Source organism: Gossypium arboreum, chromosome 5 (genome assembly GCF_025698485.1).
Source record: "Gossypium arboreum isolate Shixiya-1 chromosome 5, ASM2569848v2, whole genome shotgun sequence".
NCBI lineage: Eukaryota > Viridiplantae > Streptophyta > Magnoliopsida > Malvales > Malvaceae > Gossypium > Gossypium arboreum.
Genome location: NC_069074.1, coordinates 20,509,911 through 20,534,845, shown reverse-complemented (window position 1 = coordinate 20,534,845; position 24,935 = coordinate 20,509,911). Strand labels below are relative to the sequence as shown.

The 24,935-nt window shown below is 32.0% G+C and overlaps 3 protein-coding genes across 3 annotated transcripts; 1 reads left to right on the top strand and 2 right to left on the bottom strand.

Moving 5' to 3' along the window:
* Positions 1-1,284: 1,284 nt before the first annotated feature.
* LOC108465835 (uncharacterized) lies at positions 1,285-2,711 on the bottom strand. Its single transcript, XM_017766212.2, has 4 exons — positions 2,218-2,711; positions 2,044-2,126; positions 1,756-1,955; positions 1,285-1,481 (listed from the first exon to the last, which is right to left on the bottom strand). The coding sequence occupies exons 1-4, from the start codon at positions 2,484-2,486 to the stop codon at positions 1,377-1,379; spliced, it is 657 nt and encodes a 218-aa protein (XP_017621701.1). The 5' UTR covers positions 2,487-2,711; the 3' UTR covers positions 1,285-1,376.
* Positions 2,712-12,635: 9,924 nt separating this feature from the next.
* LOC108465935 (RING-H2 finger protein ATL54-like) lies at positions 12,636-14,352 on the top strand. Its single transcript, XM_017766315.2, has one exon. The coding sequence runs from the start codon at positions 12,885-12,887 to the stop codon at positions 13,986-13,988; it is 1,104 nt and encodes a 367-aa protein (XP_017621804.1). The 5' UTR covers positions 12,636-12,884; the 3' UTR covers positions 13,989-14,352.
* Positions 14,353-21,362: 7,010 nt separating this feature from the next.
* On the bottom strand, positions 21,363-23,676 carry LOC108465271 (transcription factor bHLH96). Its single transcript, XM_017765591.2, has 3 exons — positions 22,527-23,676; positions 21,815-22,222; positions 21,363-21,703 (listed from the first exon to the last, which is right to left on the bottom strand). Exons 1-3 carry the CDS (start codon positions 23,034-23,036, stop codon positions 21,608-21,610), a joined length of 1,014 nt encoding a protein of 337 aa, XP_017621080.1. The 5' UTR covers positions 23,037-23,676; the 3' UTR covers positions 21,363-21,607.
* Positions 23,677-24,935: the final 1,259 nt, after the last annotated feature.

The window sequence follows — 24,935 nt, the reverse complement described above, 5'->3', positions numbered from 1 at the left end:
TAAATAATATATAAAGAACTTTAAGAATAGGGCCCCATATGTCGCATTTAAAATAAAAGATAATTTATTAAAATAGTTACTTTTATTTGATTTAAATTACATTTTAGTCATTTATGTTATAATGTTATAACATTTTAGTCGTTGAGTCATTAATTATCCTTAACGATATCACGATAAGCTGACATGGCATGTTAAACCATAATTCCATACGAAAATTTTAGGTTAAATTATATAATTAGTCTCTATAATTTTTTCGTTTTGAGTAAATTTTTTTTCTTTTATATTTTTTTAACTTTTTTTTGTAGTTTTCATTCTCTTCTACTTCTGCTATTTTCATCCATTCTCCATTTCTTTTAAAGTAATTTTTTTTTGTTTTCCATTTGTTAAACTTAATCCCTATACTTTTTTTGAACAATTTAATTTTTTTATTTCTTTATTTTTCTTTTCTTTTTTCCTTTTGTTTTTCTCTCTTCTCATATTCTTCACCGCAGAAACATGATTTTTGTCCACCAAATAAACCAAGTCCTTGTTTGTTTCACATGATTCCTAAATTGAATTTCACTTAAAATCGAATACCAATCATTCTTAATCAAATCTCGTTTTGAATATAACTTAATTTTGAAACTAAAATTGGATCTAACTAATCAATATTGAAAAATAATATCCTTAATCAAATCTAAATATAAATTGAATTTTTTATATTCAAAACAAATTTTTGTCGTTTCCAAAGTTTTACAGAATCGTTTAGATTATTCCTTTCATTTCATTTTATTTGATGATAAATAAAGTTAAACAAACAATAAAATTAATCTAAACCTTCTTAAATATTCCCAAGCAAGCTTGATTAGAAGCTGAGCATAGATGAACCAAAGAGAGAAAGGGAGCATGGAACCAAGCTGGTTTGAGTGAAGTTGAGGGTAAGTTTCGTATAGTGGTTATTTTAGTCATTAAGAGTGTAGAGCTCATTTGAAGAATCTGTGAAGCAACGTAGTTTTGAGAGGGCGAAAATATTGTAGGTAAGGTAGATAAGGTGGTCGTGGGGTTGGTTAGGAGGTTGAGGGAACAAGTTCGAGAAACTTTGTTGACGATGGACTACCATAAATCACGACTGGTAAGTTCTTCAAGTGAGGTGAGCTTGTAGACTATATCCTTGAAAAATCCAAATTAATTCATTAAAGCAGTGATAGACGATAATGATTTATGATTGTGGGGTAAGAATATATCAAATCAGTTTTATTTTTATCTTTTCTTTTTTATAAAAAAGTTGTAGAGATTTGCAAGAAATTTAAAAAATATATAAGATTCATTCAAGTAGTCTTTATTCATCCAAGTTAATTATTGCAATTGAATAGTTGTGGACATGTACCATTTTTTGCCTAAGCATGGCCCTTGGCCTTTTGTTTTTTCTCTTTGACTTCTTCTTCATCATCACCACTGTTTGGTTTTATTAAAGATTCCAACTCTTCTTCCACTTGGTCTACCTGCATTATATTTAGTTTTATTAGTAGACTCAATATATAGATTATAGGGGTTGCGGATTTTAGAGTACTAGTTCGAATTAGAAATATATTAAAACATTTGTGTCAGGAATTCGGCGTTGCTGATCTTTAATTTATTGGATTTGATTGGAATCAATCATGATGCGCAAAGTCTACATAATATATACAGGATAATGAACTTCCAACTTTCTTATCCAATTGTTAATAAAGAAGTAAAATAATGGTAAAAACCAAGGCATTTAGTTAATTGCAATACCTTGTCAATGAACTCTCCGACTATGCGTGCATCGTTGACTGTTCCTTCGGCCATATCTTCAACAATTTCAAGCGCATCCTTAAGTTTTCCTTCGGGTAGACTATCGCCAACCTTATCCGCCACTTGCTCCACCTGCTCCGCTACTTTTTCTACGATATCCGTCACGGTTTCCACCGTCTCTATTACAGTTTCAGCTTCCTCTACAGACATATATACAGCAACACATCTAAATTTAGGCTCAAGAAGTATATATAGAAATTATTGACGATATTGAGGGGTAATGCTCACGTTTGAGTTTTAATAATGGCCGCCAGTTGCCCCTCCAAAAGGGTAGGATTATACTCATCAGAAATCCCAGAATCCAAGGTTTCCTGGAAATTTAGAAATGACTATGACAAACACCATTGAAAAGCAAAATTAAAAGATATATTTTCCTTTCAAATACATATATAAAAGACAAACCAGGATCCAGGAGCAGGAGCAGGGCTAGAAGGGATTACAGGTCCTTGTTCAACACTACTGTTGCAGAAGACCGTGTAACTATGTCTGACAGTAATTTGGAATCTAAGACCACTTCCCAGAGGTTGAAACTTGGAGTTTCTTAGAATCTGATGTTTCCCCTTGTGGTTTGGTACCACCAAGATTTCACTGAAATAAACAATGGAAGGGTGGGATTTGCGGGATTCCATGGGAACCTTGCATGGAAGGATAAAACCTGAACTACTCGACATAAGTACTTGTTAGATGTGATGAGAACAGATTCCTTAATGTCTAGAAAAAGGGTTGGAAAAGAAAGTGTGGAACGGCAAGTAGATAAACGGGGAAACAAAATATTATAGACATGGCTGCTGCTGCTACCTGGATTGGTAAGGAAGACAATTATAATCTTCCTTTTTGTGTACGATGAATTTGATGGCCAAGATAAAAGAAACGTTTAAATTGATTATATTCCTTAAATTTCATAGTTCAAATTGTGTGTTTGTTATGGCCAAAAGAAAATATCGTCTTTGTTTTTTTCCCATCGTTTTACTTGTGTGAGCAGTATTTAGTTTTGAGTAGATCTGACAGCTTCGTCTGTTCTTAGTTAATAACTCATCAATCGCGTGGTTTATATTATACTAGATTATAGAAATACTCGATAGGTAATAAATTTATTAAAAATCTACATAAAGATTATTGGAGGTCAGATTAGCTCTTAGCGAAGTTTTTCTGCAGGAGCTATCGGACCCGTAGATAGGGGTTGAAGCAACAATGTTGGATTTTATGTTTGTGTTTTGTCTTTCGTCTCTGTAGGTAATTTTAAGAGGTTTAGGAAGTGGGCATTCTATAAACCTTTCGAGGTTCTCTTCAGAGTTAAAGTGATAAAATCTTAATACAAGAATAATATCTAATTATTGTTAGAAGTCAATTGACTATTTAGTGAATGACACTTCGAAAACTTCTTTCAAAGGAATTGACTTTTTCTCAACAATTAAAGGTAGAGCTAACCAAGTAGTATCCGCATTATCCAAAAATGCCATGCAAAGAGCATGGGTTAAAACTCCAATAAGCGCAAATGCTCACATTTCCTTGGTGAGTGTGGCACTCCTAGCCTGTAAACCTCTTGACGCTCTCCATGAAGTTAGAAGGTAAAACTTAAGGATAAAATTGAGTATAGACACTCCAAGCACAAAATTGAACACCGCTCAAAGATTTGTTGTCTCCTGACAATCAACACTTCGAAAGCTTCTCCAAAGCGAGTTTGACCTCCCCTCAACAAAAACCAAATATGACTTTGGTTAAAATGGTAAACTTGAGAGAGTGAACATTAATGTGTCTTAAGTTTAAACCTAGTTACATGTATATATTTTTCTAGATTTATCAAAATATTTAAAAATAATAAAACATAATTAAAATAGTATTTGTTGTTTTGTTAAATAAATTAAATTCACAACTGAACTAGGGCTCGATTAATTGGTGAAACCAACTCAACAATATTATATATAGTATTTTTATCATATAATATTATTTACTTATTCCAAAATTTGAATTTTTAAGTTATTTAGAGTTTTACGTTTCTTACTAACAAAGAAAGTTTAATGTAAAACTAGTTTTTGTTTAGATTAATTAGAGCTTCAGTTTATAATTTTATTTTGATATATTTAGCTAGCCTCTATAAAAGCTTCTTTATTGTTCTTTAGATATACAATTTGTTTTTATTAATAAAGTTTTTAACTCTGGGGGTTAATTTCTTTGTACAATATTTCTCTCTTGTGATTTTTAGAAAGAATTCTCTTCTTGATTTTCTTCAATGGGTCGTGAGAATTCATTCATCTTTCAATTTGTCAATAATTATTTCTTGAAGGATTGATTAGAGTCATTAGTTAAATTTGTTGGGGGTCCATCTATCTATCATATCATCGGTTTACTTGTTCCATCATTCATTTTATTTATTTTTTAAATTGTTGTTTCTTTATTTATTATTTTTATATATTCTTTTAGTGTTTTCATTTTTTTTATTCCCATATTTGTTTATTTCTTTTTTACAAGCCATATTTGAATCATTCTTTCTCGAGTCGAACAACTTGAATACGATCCTTGGTCTACTTGCTTCTTTATCATTTTATTCTGTCAACCACACCAATTTTTAACAATAAAAATAGATAAAAATTTTAATAAAAAAATCAATTTACCCTTTGATATATCGTATAAAAACTAATTTACTTTTTTTTTAAGTAAATAAAATAAAATATACTTAACTTTTAATACAAAAACCTTCGTAACATTTCATAGGATTTTGGTGTTAAAAAAACATTATCAGAAAATTACATTGTTGATTTGATTTGTTAGATTATAAAAATCTTCCAAACACAGCATGTTTTCAACATGTCAATTAGTCATTAAGCAACATTTAATGGGTTTAACACTTTGTGGTACCCATCAAGGCATTTCCTGTACTTTAAGCCCAAACAAATTGAATACATCCATTTTCCCATTATTGGCCAAGTCGAAATCTTGCATTTTCGGAACAAGACGATTTACTAATCAACAAAAGCCTCTATTACAATCGAAATACAAAAAAGAAAACATATGAAAAATAAAGAATTATTTTGATGGTCAAAAGATGTGTAGTTTTTTAGATGAATTTATTTTTAATTTCCAGTTTAAATAATGATAAAGGATTTTCATTTTTTTATAACTTTTTCAAGGGTATCATTTTACTTGTGATATTAATTCTAAAGTATCTAGAAGTGAAGCTTTAACAATCTTTTAAGGAGCGAATAAAATTTTAATTTTTATAGTCTATATTTTTATAATTTTTAAAGGATTAAATCAATTTTTATAATTTTAGGGAAGACTAAAGTACAATTTTACCTTTACTAATTTAAAATTTTAAAAAATTAAAACTTAAATAATAATTTTATATTTTAGGAGCTGCCGGGCCATGCCAACCCTCTCCAAATTTGCCATTGAAAGTATCACTTATTAAATAAAATTTTATCTGATTTATATTTTAATAAATTAACTACTATATTTAAAAATATAATTCCACTTGTCATGCCCCATCATATCAATCATGTTTTATTATAAATTTAATGACTCAATATACTTTAATTTCAGCTTCCACATTGCCGTCAGAATTTATTCTCGTTTAAACCCCATCATGTTTGTATCATTTCTATAATTATTTGAGTTTGTCTTTGAATATAATTCAATTATTAGTTAATTTGTGTTTTGTAATGCTTAATAAATTATGACTAATTCAAATATATATTAAGATATAAAACTGTATTTTACATCTCATTTGTATAATTAAGTATCATATTTTATAAATTTAAACATGATTCCACACTTATTTTGGCCTTAAAAGAACATTTATATCTGTTCATTTTATTCTATAAGCTTTAAACAAAATGATACCACCATAGTATGTTTTAAGTTTGACGTTTCAAGAGGAAAAACAAACCTTAAAAGTTTGAATTTTTAACTTTAAAAAACTCTTTCTAAACTTTGCAAGTATTTGATACTAAAAGGCAACAAGAAAATGGCACTTAGTGATTTCAATTTTTAATAAACTCAATAAACATGATTTATTTATTTATTTATTGTATGTGAACAATCAATGAGTTTGGTAGTGACTCTCCCAAAAGATCTAAGCGTTGGGATATTTATTTACGTGGATATTATTTAAACTTTTATATATTATAAAAAATATTTGTTTAGATTTTTTTTTATCTCTTACTACTTTGTTTGATAAGTTTAGTGTTTAGGGTTAGCTATTATTAATGCATTTAGTTGGATTTTATTATTCTAGGTTAAATTCAGCTAATAGTCCCCATGCTTCACAAGAGTTGTGGATTTAATCCATGTATTTTAATTTAATTATTTTTAATTTCTATATTTTATTTTTAAATATTAAAATTTCATTTATCACTAAATGGTAATTATTAAATTCATTGATTTTTGTTATTTCTAAATCTGATGCACAAATATATTATTATATGTGTTATGCTATATCGGTTTGTAAATGCAAATATATTATTAAGTTTTGTTAATTTTTAGCATAAATTATAAAGTGAAAATTTAAAAGTTACAATATGCTTCAAGTTCTTGTACTTTTATATATAATTTGAAATTTAGTTCTAATACATTTACTTTCAAGAATTTATGCCATCTACTTTTCAAATTTAAAAATGTAGGTCTATCTGTTGACATCATTAAATTCTTGGTTAAATTCTCTAGTGTGACAGTTCGAAGTTAAAAAATAAAAAACCTGTGAAAAATAAAATAGAATAAAATAAATAAAAATAAAGAACACATAAATTTTACGTGGAAACCCTTTCGGAAAAAAAAAAACCACGGGCAGAGGAGAAGAAAATTCACTATGTCGAAAAAATTTTTTACTCAAAATACAAGAGGAATAGACTATGTCTATTTATAGGCTTGCAAAGCCATATTCTAGTAGGATTGAAACACCTTATCCTAATCAATATAAAATAGATGGAGTTTAATAAGGTTTAAAACCTTATTCTAAAATAAAATAAAAGAAGTCTAGTTCTATATGGATTTTACTTTTATTTTATTTTCCATCGTATTTTATTTAAATAAGAATTTGGGTCACTTAATTCTAACAATCTCCACCTTGACACAAATTCTCAATGAACAAGTTCTTCATCGCGAACTTTCAATAAACAAGTTCTTCACCTCTTCCAAAAACCCCTTAAGGGTTTAACTTCAACAATGAACACCAACCAAGTCTAAGCAATGCTCAAACTTGGTTATAGGAAGTGACTTAGTCATCATATCTGCAGGATTTTCATGAGTGCTAATTTTGCTCACAACAATATCACCACGAGCAATAATATCACGAACAAAATGATACCGAATATCAATGTGTTTTGTTCTCTCATGAAACATTTGATCTTTTGTAAGAAAGATGGCACTGACCGTCACAAAATATCGCGGCTGATTTGAAGGTCTTCATTGAGTTCACTAAATAGTCCTTCAACCAAATAGCTTCTTTACAAGCCTCAAGAATCGCCATGTACTCAGCTTCATTGGTAGACAAAGCGATCGTAGTTTGCAAAGTGGCTTTCCAACTAATTGCACAACCTCCGATTGTAAAGACGTAACTCGTGAGAGATCTTCTTCTATCAAGGTCTCCAAGAAAATCAGCATCAACATACCCTATAACTCCATCTTTAGTTCTTCCAAACTGTAAGCAAACATTAGTAGTGCCTCGTAAGTATCTTAAAATCCACCGAATCGCTTTCCAGTGTTCTTTACCGAGATTCGCCATGTATCCGCTAATCGACCGATCGCATATGATAAACGGACGTGAACAAACCATAGCATACATGAGAGATCCCATCGCACTAGAGTATGGAACATGTGACATGTACTCAATCTCATTATCCGATTGAGGAGATAAGGCCGATGAAAGTCTGAAATGGGTCGCTAAAGGAGTACTAACAGCTTAGCACTCTGCATATTGAACTCGCAAAGAACTTTCTCAATGTACCCTTCCGACTTAGGTACAATTTACTTGCTTTTCTATCTCCGAGAATCTCCATACCAAGTATCTTCTTTGTTGGTCCTAAATCTTTCATCTCAAATTCTTCACTTAGTTGGGCTTTAACCTTTCTTATCTCTCTTTATCTTTTGTCGCTATCAACATGTCATCAACATAAAGAAGTAGATACACAAAAGAACCATCACTTTTTCTTAAAATAGACACAACTGTCAAAACTACTTCTTTTGAAATCATGAGAAGTCATAAAGGAATCAAACCTCTTATACCACTGTCTTGGTGATCTGTTTCAAACCGTAAAGGGACTTTTTCAAAGAAGCAAACATAGTCCTCTTTTTCGAGACTATAAAACCTTCCGTTGTTGCATGTAAATATCTTCCTCAAGTTCTCCATGCAAAATGCGTTTTACATCTAACCGCTCAAGCTCCAAATCATGCATGGCCACAATACCAAGCAAAGCTCGAATCGAACTATGCTTAACAACCGGAGAGAACACATCTGTGAAGTCCACTCGAAATTTGATCAGAACCCTTTGCAACAAGCCTTGCTTTATATCCGGTTCTTCAACTCCTGAGTCCCTTCTTTCTTTTAAACACCCATTTACAACGAATGCCTTTTTACCTTTAGGAAGTTTTACAAGATCCCATGTTCGCTTTTTGTGGAGTGATTCCATCTCCTCTTGCATAGCAAACATCCACTTTTTCGAGTCTTCACACTAATCGCCTCGTAATAATTAAATGGCTCTTGATTCGCATCTATATCTTCACCACATTTAAAGCATAAGCAACTAGATCAACCTCGGCATACTTCTTTGGAGGTTTAATTTCTCTTCTTGTCCTGTTTTTGGCGATAGAGTATTGCGGTGAAGAAGCAACTTTATTCTCAATTTTGTATCGGCTTGAGGAGTTGATTCTCAGATTAACTCGATGCTCCACCGCTTTTGGTTTTCTTTATTGGAAGAGTCTTTAAGAGATAAGTTAGGTAGCATAGCAGTTTCATCAAAACAACATCTCGCTAATCACAACTTTTCTATTTTCAGACACCATAACTTATAGCCTTTTACACCGTTTATAACCAAGAAAACGATTTAATGGATCTCGGTTCCAATTTTCCATTATCAACATGAGCATACGCAGACACCCAAAAATCTTTAAATCGAATAATTAGCAGGATTACCGCACCATACCTCTTGTGGAGTCTTTTTCTCAATGGCAACGGATGGAGATCGGTTGATCAAAAACATGCAAGAGAGGTCGCTTCGCCCAAAATGACTTCGTAAGTTGGCATTTGACAACATACATCGAACCTTCTCCATGATCGCTCGTTCATTCGCTCGCAACGCCGCTTTGTCTTTGTGGAGTATGACGAATCGTCAAGTGTCTCATGATCCTTCGACTTGCACAATCTATTAAACTCATCGTAACGTAACTCTAAGCCATTGTTGCAGACGGAGGTATTTTATCTGCTTTTCCGTCTGCTTTTCAATCATAATTTTCCAAGACTTAAATGTGGAAAACACATCGCTTTTCGCTTCGTGAAGAACGCCCAAACTTTTCCGGAAAAATCATCAATAAAGGTTAGCATATAATTAGCTCCACCTCTCAAGGCACTCGGACGCCCCCACAGATCGAATGGATATACTCCAACGCTTCCTTCGTGTTATGGATTCCTCTAGTGAATCGAACTCTCTTTGCTTCCCAAAACACAAGGCTCACAGAAATTGGCTTTGCAAATTCCTTGCCCATTAAGAAGTCCTCTTTGCTTAATTTCGCCATGCCATTCTCACTCATATGCCCTAGGCGATATGCCAAAGTTTAGTAATATCATCATCCGACAAGGAAGAGGAAGCGACAAATTGCATCACCAAGAATGAGAGAACCCAGAAACATATAACTTGGCAATCTTTCTTTGCCCTTTCATCACAACAAGGGACCCTTTGAAATCTTTAAAACCCCACTTTCACCGTGTATCTGCACTTTTGAATCAAGAGTACTCAACGAAATTAAATTTCTTTTCAATTCGAACATGCCGCACGTCACTAAGTGTTCGACAACTCCATCAAACATCTTAACTTTAATTGTTCCAACACCGCGATTTTACATGAAGCATTATTTCCCATCAAAACAATACCTTCAGATCATCGTTTCATAAGTTGTAAACCAATCCCGATTGGGACTCATGTGGAAGGTACACTGAATCAAGTATCCACTCCTCGCCACTTTAGAATCATTGATGAAGCAACTAGAAGTTCACCATTGTTGTAGTCTTCACAACATCGCCTTCACCGAATTTTTTTCGTTTTCCTTTTGATTCGCAGCCTCCCTTTTAATCTTATTTTGTAGCTTATAGCACTCAGATTTAATGTGCCCTTTCTTCTTGCGAAGTTACAAGTTTTACCTCTGCTTGAAGATTTCGATCTACCCTTAGATTTACCACGAGGATTCCGCTCGTGTTCTACCACGATCATCATCAACATTCCGGTCTTGTCTCCCACGAACAATGAGACCCTCTCCCCGAGAGTTGGGTTTAACCACAAGATGCTTCATCTTATCATACGAGGTTAAAGAATCATAAACCTCATCAAGCGTGAGAGACTCATGGCTATATAAAATCGTGTCTCTAAAGGTTGAATAAGACGGGCAACGAACAAAGTAGAATCAACCCTAGATCTTCCTTATCATATCGAACCTCCATGGCCTCCAAGTTTGAGAGAATTTCTTTAAACACCGTTAAGTGTTCGTGTATGACGCACCTTCCTCCAAACGATGAGCATAAAGACGCCGCTTCATATGCAACTTGCTTGTTAGAGTTTTCGACATACATATTTGTTCTAGCCTCTTCCATAATGCAATGGCAGTTTTTCTTTCATCACATCCCGCAAAATTTCGTTTGACAAATGCGATGTAATTGTGTTAATGCCTTCGATCCTTACGCTTCTTCTCTTCATCTGTTAATGTCGAAGGCATCTTATCTATCCTAGCGGTGGCATCCTCTAGATCCATCTGCAAGAATCGCTTGCATCTTAATTTGCCACAACGCAAATCGGTGTTGTGATCCAACAATGAATTTCATACTTCAAAGACGCCATTACCGTGATCGAGATGAATAACCCTAAGCTCGATACCAATTTGTGAAAAATAAAATAGAATAAAATAAATAAAAATAAAGAACACATAAATTTTACGTGGAAACCCTTTCGGGAAAAAAAAAACCACGGGCAGAGGAGAAGAAAATTCACTATGTCGAAAAAATTTTTACTCAAAATACAAGAGGAATAGACTATGTCTATTTATAGGCTTGCAAAGCCATATTCTAGTAGGATTGAAACACCTTATCCTAATCAATATAAAATAGATGGAGTTTAATAAGGTTTAAAAACCTTATTCTAAAATAAAATAAAAGAAGTCTAGTTCTATATGGATTTTACTTTTATTTTATTTTCCATCGTATTTTATTTAAATAAGAATTTGGGTCACTTAATTCTAACAAAACCCTCAATCGCTAGTTATGTGACAAAAAATGCGACATTGTACTAAACCTACTTCATCAATGAATTTTAACGATGCTAACAATTCTTTAAATTATGTTAACATTTTAATTGAAATAAAGCATTTAAATTAACTAATTACATACATGTTCAAATAAATAAAATATATTTATAAGTACCAATGAAATAAATATAAACGAAATCTTTTATGAAAAAAGTATAAAATATCTGTCCTCCGGACTCCCACCACATATGTGACATTATTCCAACTATCACCATTTAAAAAAAAAAAAAGTCTTCGCAACCCTTTAATTGGTAAATAAAATATAACTTCAACCCAAGTTTAAAAAATTTAGAAAATAAAGTTCTTACATAATATCAAAATACAAACAATGTCTCAAATACATCATAAATGTCTTCAAATGCAACACAAATGTAAAACTTTCAAAAATCAATCAATACATGTCACTCTCGTTGCTTCTGTATCACATTCATCTTCTAATCCTTCTATCAATTGCTAGCATTGTATCTCTTTAACCTCACCTGAACCTGAATATGAGAAACTATGTTAAGTATTTTCCTTTTTTTTTTTTAAATTAGATGAGAAACTGTGGAGTACTCTCCCTTTTTTCTAAAAAAAATGGAAATGAATGTAAGTTAAATACTGTTATCAAAATTAATTTTTATAAATATTTATTTTTTAAATATACTTATTATATGATGCGACTTATTTCCGCTCAATTGAGTGCGAAGTAGCGCAAGACCCGCGAAACCCACCCGACTAATGTCACTAGGAGAATAACTAAAATACAATACGAAAAATAAAATAATATTTTAAAACATTTAAAAAAATTATTTTTCTTTCCTTGGTCCTTTCTCTTTTACCACACGTACAAACAGAGAAACGTGTGAGATGTTCATGGCAGTAGCTCTACAATGCACTACTGTATCTTAGTTTTATATAAAGAAATAGATGCATCATGTATATATGTTTTTCAATCTCTACAACCTTGTGATATGATCAGCCTCTCCATCAATGAAAGGCAGGTTTAAGGTTGATTAAGAAGAAAACATAAGATTAAGAAAAAAGAAAAAAAGATTATAGCAGATACGAGGTCCATTTCAGTCGACAACTACACAATATCCTCTAAACTATGACCCTAGGGCAACTTGATCAGAGATATGGTTAAACACTACTTAATATCCACTTAATCTAAATTATAATTTTATCGTCATGATTAAGACCGCCTACCAAAAAATTGTGGAAAATTTTTATCTATCATAGAGTAAATCACAAAAAAATATGAGAATCCAATAACGAGTGACAACATCTTAGGTCAATATGCTGTATATTTATATAACTAGAAGACTGCATTACGAAGCTTTTTCCAACATAGTAAAATAAGGGTTAATTCGAAATCGTGGTCCTAAAATACTAATTGTTAAACACACCTTACATACATATAAATATGTCTTTACTCTTTACTAACCTTTGAAAGTGACATGCTTTATGTTTCATTTTTCATTCATTCCTTCTCTTCAAATTCAAAGAAAATATTAGGTTTACAGCTGCTTAAGAATCTTCTTGTTTCTTTCCTATTTTTCTTCACATAATTCTCTCTTCATATAGCAATGAAAACCAGAAAGCTTTTTCCGGCTGTGACTGAAACAAACGAAACCATAGAATGCCCTGATTTTTGTGACCCTGCCTGCCCTTACAACTGCTACCCTTACCCCGACTACTATTACCTACCGCCGCCGCCGCCGCCACCTCCTCCTCCTCCCTTCTCGGTCCAAAACCATTACATCTCACCTTATGTGATCATCTTGGTTTCCGTACTCGCCAGTTTGATCCTTCTTGTTGGCTACTACGTGGTTGTAGTGAAGTCGTGTTTTGGTTGGTGCTGTTCGAGGAATAACAGGCAATCACAAACTCTAACCGATGCTTCAGACGAAGAGTTCCTCGATGAGAACCGAATTGATCATCCTATTTGGTTCATCACCACCGTTGGTTTGCAACAATCCATCATAAATTCCATCACTGTTTGTAAGTACAAAAAGGGTGATGGATTGATTGAAGGGACGGAGTGTTCGGTGTGTTTGAATGAGTTCCAAGAAGATGAGACGGTGAGGTTGTTGCCTAAATGCAACCACGCTTTCCATATTTCGTGTATCGACACTTGGCTGAGGGCTCACACTAATTGTCCCTTGTGCCGAGCACATATCGTCTTTAATGCTCTTTGTAGCACTCCAACTTCAGCGGATCAAAACCCCGATAACATGGATGCAATTGTCGATAATAATCAGACAGAAACTTCTGAGATTGGAGGTATGAATTCTGATGAAAACAGGGCTGAAAGAGAATTGCCAGAGGCTAATGACCAAAGGATTTTAAAGGAAGACGATGAAAATGGCGTTTTGTTAGCAAGTGATTGCATGGAAAGAAGCAGTGTAGTGGCTAAAGAGATGACGCAAATCAAAAGGTGCGTTTCCATGGATTCTTCTTCTTCTTCGTCAGCTGCAAGTTTGTTCCTGGGCATTCAAGAGGATGTGGAAAACCCAGTTTCAAGCATCGTTGAAACACAAAACGAGGTTAGGGTAATGGGGAATTCATCCATATCTCAGCATCTTCATTTAAGCCCAGTTACAATGAAAAGATCGTTCTCATGTGGTGGAAGGTTTTTCTCTTCATCCAAACGTTACCGAAGCATGAATTCTTCAATTCTTCCCCTGTAAAGTAAAGCTCTTTCCCTCTTTTAGATTATAGTTTTGGTTTACAGTGTGCGGTATTTGTTAAAAACAGAGAAATTGTATGCACGATAGCTGATGAAGCCCCACGACGTAAGAGAAGAACAAGAATAAATACCATGTATTTTGCTTTGCCTTGGGCTCAAATCCAGAAGTATATATAACTTGATTGAAGCTTCACGTTTAATATCAACTGATATCTGTATATGCGAGAAACTCATTACGCTGTTAACAGAGAGTGTGTTTCAGCTGAGAGATGAATTGATTGATTTTGATTTTTTTTATGTTGAATTGGTAAACTTCAATGATTGATGATTATGGAGGATAAAATGAATATAGTTCTTAGTTTAAATGAAGCAATCTTTCTTTAATTCTTGCTTTTCAAGTCAAGAAGAAGAGAAAGTCATAATTTAGAGGTTGCTTGAAACCTGATATACAGGCTAACCAAAACCAGTCAATTTCATCAGCAGTCAAAAGGTTTTGCCTAATTTTTTGGTGACTTGGGTTTTCTTCATGGCCTAATTTCCATCTAATCAATCGACATTTTTCTTTACTCTGAAGATGATGATCTAAGCTTATATACCTATAACTAATATTTCATGTCCTAAACAAATTTGGATGTTGGCTTCTTCAACCAGCCATGATTTTGAATTGGTACTGATGCTGGTTCAGTAAGTGATCCAAAGCCCTATCAGTTTTTGGGTTCATATGGTTGCAGCCATAAGCCCAGTGTTTAGAGCCCAACCATGTCCAATTTCTCTGATTCGAGTCGTCTTCGTGGCAGAGGGATGGGCCGGGTTGCACCTAAGCATGATATTATTATACTTTATGTTATGCCCAAGCCTGGCCAGAAATTTAGGCCCAAAATTTTACCCAAATCCGCTCATATTTACGAAAGACTAACTCAAGCCCATTTTAAGCCCACCCATATTATTTTAAAAAAATTATATTTATATTATATCATTTTAATATTTAATATTTTTATATATTTTATTTATTAAAATTTCTTTATATAGTGATCTTAACATTATTATAATATTTACATTAGAGTAATATTATATATTTAATATATATATTTTAATATGTTCTAAATTACATAATATCTTAAAATAACATATTTTATAAATTATTATAAACTTAAAATGGGTCGGGCTGGCTTGAACCGGGGTCGAGCCTTGAATGTTCAAGCCTGAGCTTGACCTATATTTTAAATAAGCGTACTTTTTATGCTCAAGCTCATTTTTTAGGTCAAATATTTTTGACCAAAACCTTTTTAAATTTCGGACGAGCCTTCGGGCCTGAACAGATAACCCAACTCATGAACAGGTTTAGACCAAACCAATTGTTATTTTCATCTAATATTTATGTTTTGAATTTTTGTATAACATTCTTCTTAAAATATTATATTGTTCAAATTCTTTTATTTTAACTTGACAAAGATAAAGTTGTAGCGGGCCGGTTAGGTTAAACAAACTAGTCCTCTATGATTAATTATTTATATATTTTTAAAATATAAAATTAAATAATTAAATAAAATAAGTTAAAAAGTGGTGGCAAAAATCTAAATTAATATATATAAATTCTATTTTTAATTTATTTTTTCATCTTAGATTATTATATATATATATATATATATATATTCTATTTATACATATATTTTAAAGAAACATGATACGAAACATCATACGATGAAATGTAATAAACTTCAACGATAATATAATTTTTGACCCTAAACTTAACAATTAGATATATTGGTCTATGATTATTCAAAAAAAGATATATTGGTCTATGAACTTGGACTCTGTCAAGATTTGATGAAATAACCGGTGATATTAGAATAGAACTAGATCGAACAAACCAAGAACTTGTCGATATAATGGTCCGAACAAATGGGGTGAACCGGTTGACTTGAACATTGCTTGAAATTGGTGAAAATTGAAAATTATGACAAAATCGATAGTTGAATCAGTATAATAATTTTTATTTATTTATTTAATTTTTTAGATTTTATGAATTTTTAATTATTTCTTTAATTATTGTTGGTCTGGTGATTGAACTAATTGAATCAGAAACTAGTGATCTAACTTGTTCAGCCATCGATCTAGTTATTAAAACAATGAATGTAACACTATATGGTTGTACTACATGTTCACTTCAAAATTTATATAAATTTCAAATGATGATGTGGCACAAGCCCAGAGTGTCGCATCATCAAATTTTTATATTTTTTAGGTTTAGAGATCAAAATAGACCAAATAGTTAAGTTGAAGTACCAAAAAGAACAAAAAGAAAAAAGCTATATGTACCAAAATAAACTTAACGCCAAGTTTAAGGATTAAAATTATATAGTACCTAAACTTTATTATAATATTTTCTGTATATTTATAATACCATGATTACATTTAAAAACAGGTAAATAAAATATATTTATATTAAGTTATTAATATAATTCGTCTGATGCAATTGTAAATTAGATAAACCAAAAGTTGATAAGTTAACATATTTAAATGTATTTTTTAAAAACCAAAAGTTGATAAGTTAACATATTTAAATGTATTTTTTAAACCAGATAAAAATGAAAATAAACAAACAAAATCAAATTGCATGAATTTAATTCAATTAACTAGATTTTAATGCACGAGGCAAGACAAAAAGAATGAAATTTCACACCAAGCTAGGGCCTCGAGAAGCTTGAAGTAGCAGGCCCAGTACAGCTCAGTGTAATTAAGGTCTGCACGACCCAATCCCTTCAGTTCAAAAAAAAAAAAACATTGTTTTGTCGTCTTCAAATCCGCCATTTTTGTATTGCTTAGTCTTACACCCTCCCCCCAAAAAAAAAAACAGGGCAAGTTGGTGCATTATCGACAGCAAATACCATTAATAAACACCAACCAACACCAACGGAGAGAGAGAACCATGGTCAAACCTAATAAGCTCAGCACAAAAGACAAACACTTGAATCGATTTGCAGTTTAATTCCTAATTTATATATATCTATACTTAAAACAAAGAAAAAAAAACATTTTCGATAGTAGCGAAATCTTTTTGTTTGGCGAGATCGACTTCGAGATTCATGGAGTTAATAATATCTACTTACTAACAACCATGCATGCATTGTCTTACATGGTTTTGTTCCAAGTCCCAACTCCCTTTGTTATTTTAAAACTAAAATCCTTTCATCAATCTAAGATCTCTTCAGATCTTGTTCGAGTTTGACTTAATTGTGTCGTATGTGTTCCTTAAGAACAAGTTGCTCCAAAATTAGACATTGACGAATTTAATTTTTCAAATGCAAGTGTATATATTTATGTATGGCAAAATTTGGACCATTCCATCTATTTTGAATTGGTTCAACTTTGAATGAAGTGGATTTTTTTATTTGAAAAATGAATGTGGAGTGAAATAAGGTGGACTTTTTCTTTTAGATAACGAGTATAGAGCGGATATCGTAATTGCTTGCCCCGCCCCGACCCGCTTTACTATAAAAAATATTAAAAGTGTAAACGTGTAATATATAATATATAAAAAATCATATATTTCATGTTTAAATATTTTTTTAAGAATTATATTTAAATATTTTACTTGACTTTAAAAAATTGAAAATAAGTCACAACAATTAGATTGAAGCGGTGCGGATAAGATAGGGATAAATGCATCCAACACCTATGAAGGTGATAATAATTTTCAAAATTATATATCTATAATAAAACGGGATGGATGATAAATAAAAAAATGTTCCAATTGTGAGAGGATAATAAAATTAACAATATCTACATATCCGGCTTCATTGTTGTCCCTATACATACATCATACATCTATTCACGAGGGCAGCTCAATCGTTTGCCACACCGATGCAGTCAAATTGCCCTTTATTTTTCCATTGGATGGATTACCCAAAAAGTAGGAGTCAAACACTATCCTTATATTCGATACGGGATGATTTTCTTCAAAATTCTTTCCTTTTAATCATTGATTTGTTTCAATCTTGATTATTAAATCCTGATTTCTTTAGTATGTAATGTAAGCATTTTCACGTAATACTTAGGATAATAGCTTGATGGTTTATACGACGACGTTTCTCTAATGTTTTTCTTTTACCCTATTGAAGGACAAGTACTTGTAAAATAATGCGGATGAACAATTACAAAGGTTAATCTCTAATTTATTACATGGAGAATTAAACAGTACAAATCGCAATCCAAATATAACCTATCCTATATCAGAATAGTTTTAAACAATATTCACATATAACAGAGTTTAATCCAAACATAAATTTGGATAAAGCTCATACATGATTTGTGCAAGGTGAAACTCAAATTCAAGCACTCAAACTCTTGATATGCCAACTCTAGAAGGTATCATTGGCTAATGTTTTTTTTTTTTTTAAATAATATACTATTTGGTATTTGAGTTTGGTTTTAATATTCAATTTAGTACTTAGGTTTTTATTTTTTATTTTTTTGTTTCAATTAAGGACTTATGTTTTGTTTACTAGAGCACATTTGTGAAGCGTTTATTAGGCAATATGATGTCATTTAGTCTGAGTATCAAATTAAACATTGAATCCAAACAATAAATTGAAAAAAAACACAATTACTAAATTGAACATTGAAATTAAATTCAGGTTTTAAATGATATATTAATTCTTTTAAAAATGTTTAGTGTAATTTTTTATTGCTAAAATGGCAACTAAATCCACAATGACACTTGTATTTTTTACCTTTTTACCCTCCGAACATATAAATCGTTATATATTTAAATCTAAATTGTTAGCGTCATAAAAAAGTGACTTGGCCTCCTCAACTAATCTTAGGGTGGGTTTGGATATTGCAGTTAGTGTAAAAACAGTGGTGACAATGAGATTAAATACTGTAACTATATTATAGTGTGAAATAAAAAGTAAATTAAATGCATTATACCGCTCATCCAAATCCACACTTATTGTGACAAGTGTAGAACTAAATCATGATTTTTTTTTTAAAAAAAACATACCATAATCCTCATTTTTATTTGCAAAAGATAAAAATGAAAATACGGGAAAAAAGTTAAAATTGAAATTTAATAATTTTATTTTGAAACATTAAAAAACCTAAAATTATTAAATTCCTTAAATAAAACGAGTCGATCTAAATTAAATTGATTGAATATATTAAATCATATGGCATAAATTAAATGAGGTTAAATATATAACAAATCTAACGTTGAGGGAGCTCTGGTTGTGGGACAAAAAGGAATTGCAGTAATTAATTATAAAAATCGCCTAGGCAGACTTTTACTGTTGCAGCTAAACGTAGGTTTGATGTTTACTATCATCACATTGGTAGCATAAATTCAGTAGCTATTGGCATTTCATAATTATTAGAAGCGTGGAAATGAGGAAAACAGAAGATGCGAGAGGAATATGAAGGAAGTCATGATGATGTTATTATTGTAATTCAAAATCACAATGATTTCGATTTACAATCATTCCCTTAAAGAAACTTCTTTGATCTTTCCTGAAACTCTCCCACTTTTCTTTTTCTACAGGTCATAAAAGAATCTCCTGTCCACTCCCAAGCTTTTTCACAACCCCCCTTTTTCCTTCAATCTACTTTCAAATCTAAAGGAAAACCTTCTGGTTTTAATAATCAAACTTCGTGCAGATTAACGAAAACCTTTTTTTACTGGAAAAAACCCCACTTTTTTTTTTTATGATAATCTGTAAGTTATAATAAACAGTTGTGATTTTTTTACCCAAGGGAATGATGAACTTCGCATATCAAGACATGCAATGTGAGCATGAAATAGATTGTCTTTTCCATTTTATTAATCAATATTTATAACAACATGTTCCTTTTTAATGCATATCTATATGAATTATTGATCCAAAAATAATGGGGGAATTCGCTGAATTTTTTTATTTTTTTGCATGCTTAGTTGAGGAGAATCTAATTAATGTGATTTGTAGAGTTTTTATCATAATATTTTAAGAATAAAAGGAAGGAATTGTACAAATTTGAATATGAATTTTCATCTTAAATCTCGTTTGTTAGTTTAATAGTTAGAATATTTATTATTTTAAGTGTGCTTTTGAATCAAATTATATTAATCGCGTTTAGTTTTACATTTTCTTTAATTTTCACAAAAAAAAAAGTTTCATCATTGATACTACTAATAACCTAAAAACAAATGATTCCACGTCAATTTTAAAACCTTAATAAAAGGTTAAAAAGAGCAAAGAAAAATTATATATGGGCCAACTCAAATTTCAAGTCCGAAAAAATTACAATCAATCAAATGATAGTTATAAACTTTACCGTTTATAAGTTTGTCGATGCAGGTCTATAGCTACATCTAGTCCCCTTCATTAGCTTTCCTTTATTTTCCCTAAAGGGACGACAAAAATCTAATGGATCTTTATAAAGATAAGCTTGATTAATGATTATTATTATTGTTTTCATTCTTCATATCATGCAAAGTTTAGGAAACCAAGTTCCACATTCTATCGATTGCATGTATGGTACTTTAGGCATATGGTTTCCAGATCATGATCATCTACAAACATTAAAATAATTTATTATCTCAAAAACCAGAAAAAACAAAATTGAAAAAAAAAAAAAAGTAACCCCCTTTACTTATTTTCCACTCAATCAAACAAATTCAATGACAAAAAAGGAGAACAAAAGGCCAAAATGGGATAAAGTATCAAATAAACTTTATAACGTAATGGCGGAAGATAATCATCAAAGAAACCTCTAAACAGATTCAGAAAAAAAAGAAAAAAGAAAAAGTAAGACCATCGAATCTGGAGTTCACTGTTGCATGGCTTAATCTTTTGAGAGAGAAAAAAAGTGATTGTGGCACCCACACATAGTTAAAAGTTTGTCAAGCTATAGTTTAAATTCAGAAAGTGGAATGGACATTGGAGAAGGAGGGGAAGGGGTTTCATATAAAAGTAGGACAAAGGAAAACTGCAATAAATTGTTGGGAAAAAGACATATTTATTCTTTCTGTTGTTTCCTCGAAGGCGCATAGGTAACACTGTAACAGTGGCATTATACCTCAACATAGTAAATAGTTCTAATTCCAACATTACAATGATTAAATAAATCTTATCTGTTTTTAATGGAATTGCATGAATGAATTCGGCAATTTGTCACAATAAGTACAAAATAAGTTTATCTTGTCAAAAGAACCGGCCGGAAGATATGGTTATGGCTGTCTTTAAGTGTCTTAATTATTTGAAGTTCTTTTTTCTTTTTTATACATGAGACGCAATGGTAGGTAACAAGGTTCTGTCTATTTCGACTGCACTGTGGCTGATGGGACACAGTTTGATGGAAACTTTTTTCCTTTACCAAGTAGTAATAATAAGACATATAATTTGATTAATTCTTGCCTCCATTAGCAGGCCCAACATTTGGAAAAATATTGTACTCACTTCGCTACACTTACACTGTATGTCTTCAAAATACATTGAAGTAAAATATATATTAAAGTTGCAGACCTTGCGAGAAAATTAGATAGCAAAACAACAATGGAGTCCCGTTCGGTCCATCGATTTTTGGGAAAAAAAAATTACAGCGGGACACAAAAGACATAGAAGCTTTATACGTCTCAGTTTTCTCTCAGCTAAAAGCAGCTTCTTCTTGGATACTGCGCAGCATTTGATTAACAGCTGCTGCAATTTCATCCACAGTGTTCAGATGGCACCCTTCCTCAACCTGTCCCCATTAACACTCTAAATCAGCAACCATAATTTGAGATGGTTTTTTTTTTTTTTTTTTGCTATTAAACTAATGAAATTTGTAGCGAAATATTTGTTAAATAATTACCTTGACGCTGATTGAATACAAAGCCATTTCATCAACAGTGGAGACATTGAGGTGAAGAATGGTGAGGCTTAGGCTTTGTATCCCAGCAACCAGTTTCAAGAGTTGTCTGGGTCTTTTCTTGGAGAGTATCTTAAGGTTAGCGTGGGTTTCCACCATGGTCACTTCGATATCCGCCACGCTTTCGGTGGCCATGGGCTGATCGGCTGCCATGGACGACGGAGAATTGTTGCAGTGAGACGTTGCACGAGTCGAGAATTGCGGGAAGGCGAAAAACTCAGCAAAGGGTGAAGGGTCGCCATTGTGTTCTGGGTGTTGAGTGGTCCTCTTATGAGCCTCCATGGTCTGCAACAGCTGCTCTAATTCCTTAACGAAATTAATGGCTCCCCCAATAATCGAAGCTTGATCACCCTGAGAAAAGGGTTAATGCATTTGTTAGTATAAACTAGTTGCCAGACAAAGCAAAGATATAAATATAGCTGACCTAGGCTACAAATCTAAATGATCTTTCATGAAAATCAGGAATTTCTACACTTTTTTCAGCCAATGCCTTTTAACGATTCTTCAACCATTTGAGAATCGAAAAAGTAATGGTCATAATATGTTAATTACTTAACTAGTAAGCGAAAGCGTTGATTAGGGTTGAATAAACTTGTTCTAAAGGTTAATCATTACTTTATTAGTCCAAACGGAAGAGAGAGAAATAAAAACTGACCCTTTGAACATAGGAAGCTGGCATCAAAGATCTAATAGCAGCGAGGTACTCATTCATTTGTTTCCGACGATTGCGTTCAACAGCAATATGAGTCATTCTCTGGTTCTCTAGCTCTTCTTTGTTCTTACTGCTCCTGGTGCGACGACGTTTTCGTCTACCACCACCGTTGGTCGCCGTGTAAGCTGGTGGGGGTTCCATTGGAGCTTGGAAACCAGCTGCAGGACCAGGGAGAGACTGGTCGACAGTACAAGTTTCAGGCGAAGAAGAGTAAGGATCCCATAATTCCTTTGCATGTTGTTGTTGCATGACTGAAGTAGACGATGAGTCCCAATTTGCATGACTCCCTTGTTGTTGTAAGTTGGTTTCAAGGATCACAGGAAGAACTTTATCTTCATCTTGAAAGCAAAAATCATATCCCCAGGCTCCTCCTCCTCCACCAGCAACAGGGAAGATGTCCTTGAAACCGTAAGTAAATCGATCCGGAGGGTAAACCACTGCCTCTAATGCCATGTTTTGCAAGAATTGAGATCCTTATTACACACTGCCAATCTTTTTTTCCCCCTCTAAAGTTGGTCCTTTGTTTCACACACATACACAAGAGACACACGTTTGTATTGTCTATTCTCCCTTTCTTTTTCTTTTCCTAAAAGGAAAGTGGAAAGACAAAGATGAAGGAAGAGATAAAATACGTAAAAGGGAATCTCTTGTAATTATAAGAACTGAAAGGTGAGAATTGAGAGGGAGAGAGAGAGTGGAACTGTTCCCTACAAAGAACCCCAAATGAAAGAAAGAAAGCACTACACATCCAAAAGACCAAACAAAGTCCTCCTTTTATCATCCCCTGGTTCTCCCTCATGAAAGAAAGTTGATCAACTTTTTAAAAGATGGTTTAATCCTTAAAAAAACAACAAAAGCTACAGCATGGTGCACGTGAGATTACATTGCAGACCATGGAGAGATAGAGATAGAGACAGAGAGAGATTCTCTATGGCAGTTGGAGAGAGAAAGAGCAATTACTGTTTCAGGATAGTCGTCCCGAAGTAAATAACATTACCAATGTAAGAAAATTTTAAAAAAAAAAAAAAAAAAGGGTCCAAACTCCAAATTAGGGGCATATCTAATATCGTGAAATGGGTAACCATTTTTGTTGTTTATTTTATTTTATATCAAGGGAACAGTCATGTCTCCTGCCAACGACATTAAACTAAAAATTAAAAGGAAAGGGTTGTTTCGTCTTTAGACTAATTCGGAATATCCTCTTAATTTTATATTATAGTTTTTCTAAATTGTCCAAACAAAACAGAGGCGCCTAATTAGATATGACTATGGCTTTCATTATGTAATAATGTGGTCGGACACTTGGACATTAAACTCAGAAAGATGACAAAAAGCTGACGATAAACCAGAGATTCTGATCAAAGATCTATATATATATATATAAAAAACCCTAATAAAAACAGCTTATCATTTTATTTTATTTTTATTTTAAATATATTTCAGGTGTCTGGTAAATGTCGAGAGGAATCCATGTGACCATACAAAGAGCCACTCTATAATCATCTACGACCAAGATGCTTTTAACCTAAAACAATAAAAATTATGCTTCTCCTCTCTCTCTCTCTTCCCAAAAAATTCTCTACTTCCTAATGTTAATTTCCAATTATAAATTGAAATTTTGCATTATGTTTTTTTTTTGCCTTTTATAATCTATATCTCAACTCTTTCTCATCTACCTCAATCTTTAAATTCCTTAAATTTGAAGACTAATAAGTTTGAAAATTTATGAAGTTTTAAAGATTAAATAATATTTTATTTTAAAAATAAATTTAACGTTTAAATTAATTTAAAATTATACATTTCATTATTTATTTTATGTTATTTTTAAACACAATATTTATATTTTAAATTTTATAGTTTTCATAAAATATTATGTTAATAAAGTTAAAACCCTCAAATAAATTTCAATAGTAAATAAATCAATTAATCAAATTCCTTTTAGTGCATACAAGTAATATATGTCCATTCTTGCACAAGAATGGGAGGTTTTTTATAAAACATATTAATGAGCTAGGTAGGTAGGCACATCAATTTCAATAAGACATTAATTCTTTATGGTTCCTTTCCCCTCATTTACCTTGGGTTCTTCTTCCATGGAATATTGTTAACACCATCTCAATATTCTAATCTTCTACTGTCGGAATTTAAGTCTATCTTTTCAAGTATTCCCAATGGAACAACTGGCATTCTTTTAATTTTATCACAATATTATTTATCAGATTCCTTCACCCATATGGTAATTAACAATATACAATTTGCCTTCCTCTCCTTCTAAACTAATCAACTAATAATTAATTACTCACTTCATAATTTTATTTCAATTTGTTGTTTACAAACAAGACGTGTTGTCGT

Coding starts and splice junctions, on each gene's coding strand:
- LOC108465835 (XM_017766212.2), bottom strand. CDS start 2,486: ATGTCGAGTAGTTCAGGTTTTATCCTTCCATGCAAGGTTCCCATGGAA. Junction 2,127..2,217: donor GCTCCTGCTCCTGGATCCTG/GTTTGTCTTTTA, acceptor CTAAATTTCCAG/GAAACCTTGGATTCTGGGAT. Junction 1,956..2,043: donor GCCATTATTAAAACTCAAAC/GTGAGCATTACC, acceptor ATATGTCTGTAG/AGGAAGCTGAAACTGTAATA.
- LOC108465935 (XM_017766315.2), top strand. CDS start 12,885: ATGAAAACCAGAAAGCTTTTTCCGGCTGTGACTGAAACAAACGAAACC.
- LOC108465271 (XM_017765591.2), bottom strand. CDS start 23,036: ATGGCATTAGAGGCAGTGGTTTACCCTCCGGATCGATTTACTTACGGT. Junction 22,223..22,526: donor CAGCTTCCTATGTTCAAAGG/GTCAGTTTTTAT, acceptor CCCTTTTCTCAG/GGTGATCAAGCTTCGATTAT. Junction 21,704..21,814: donor TGTATTCAATCAGCGTCAAG/GTAATTATTTAA, acceptor TAATGGGGACAG/GTTGAGGAAGGGTGCCATCT.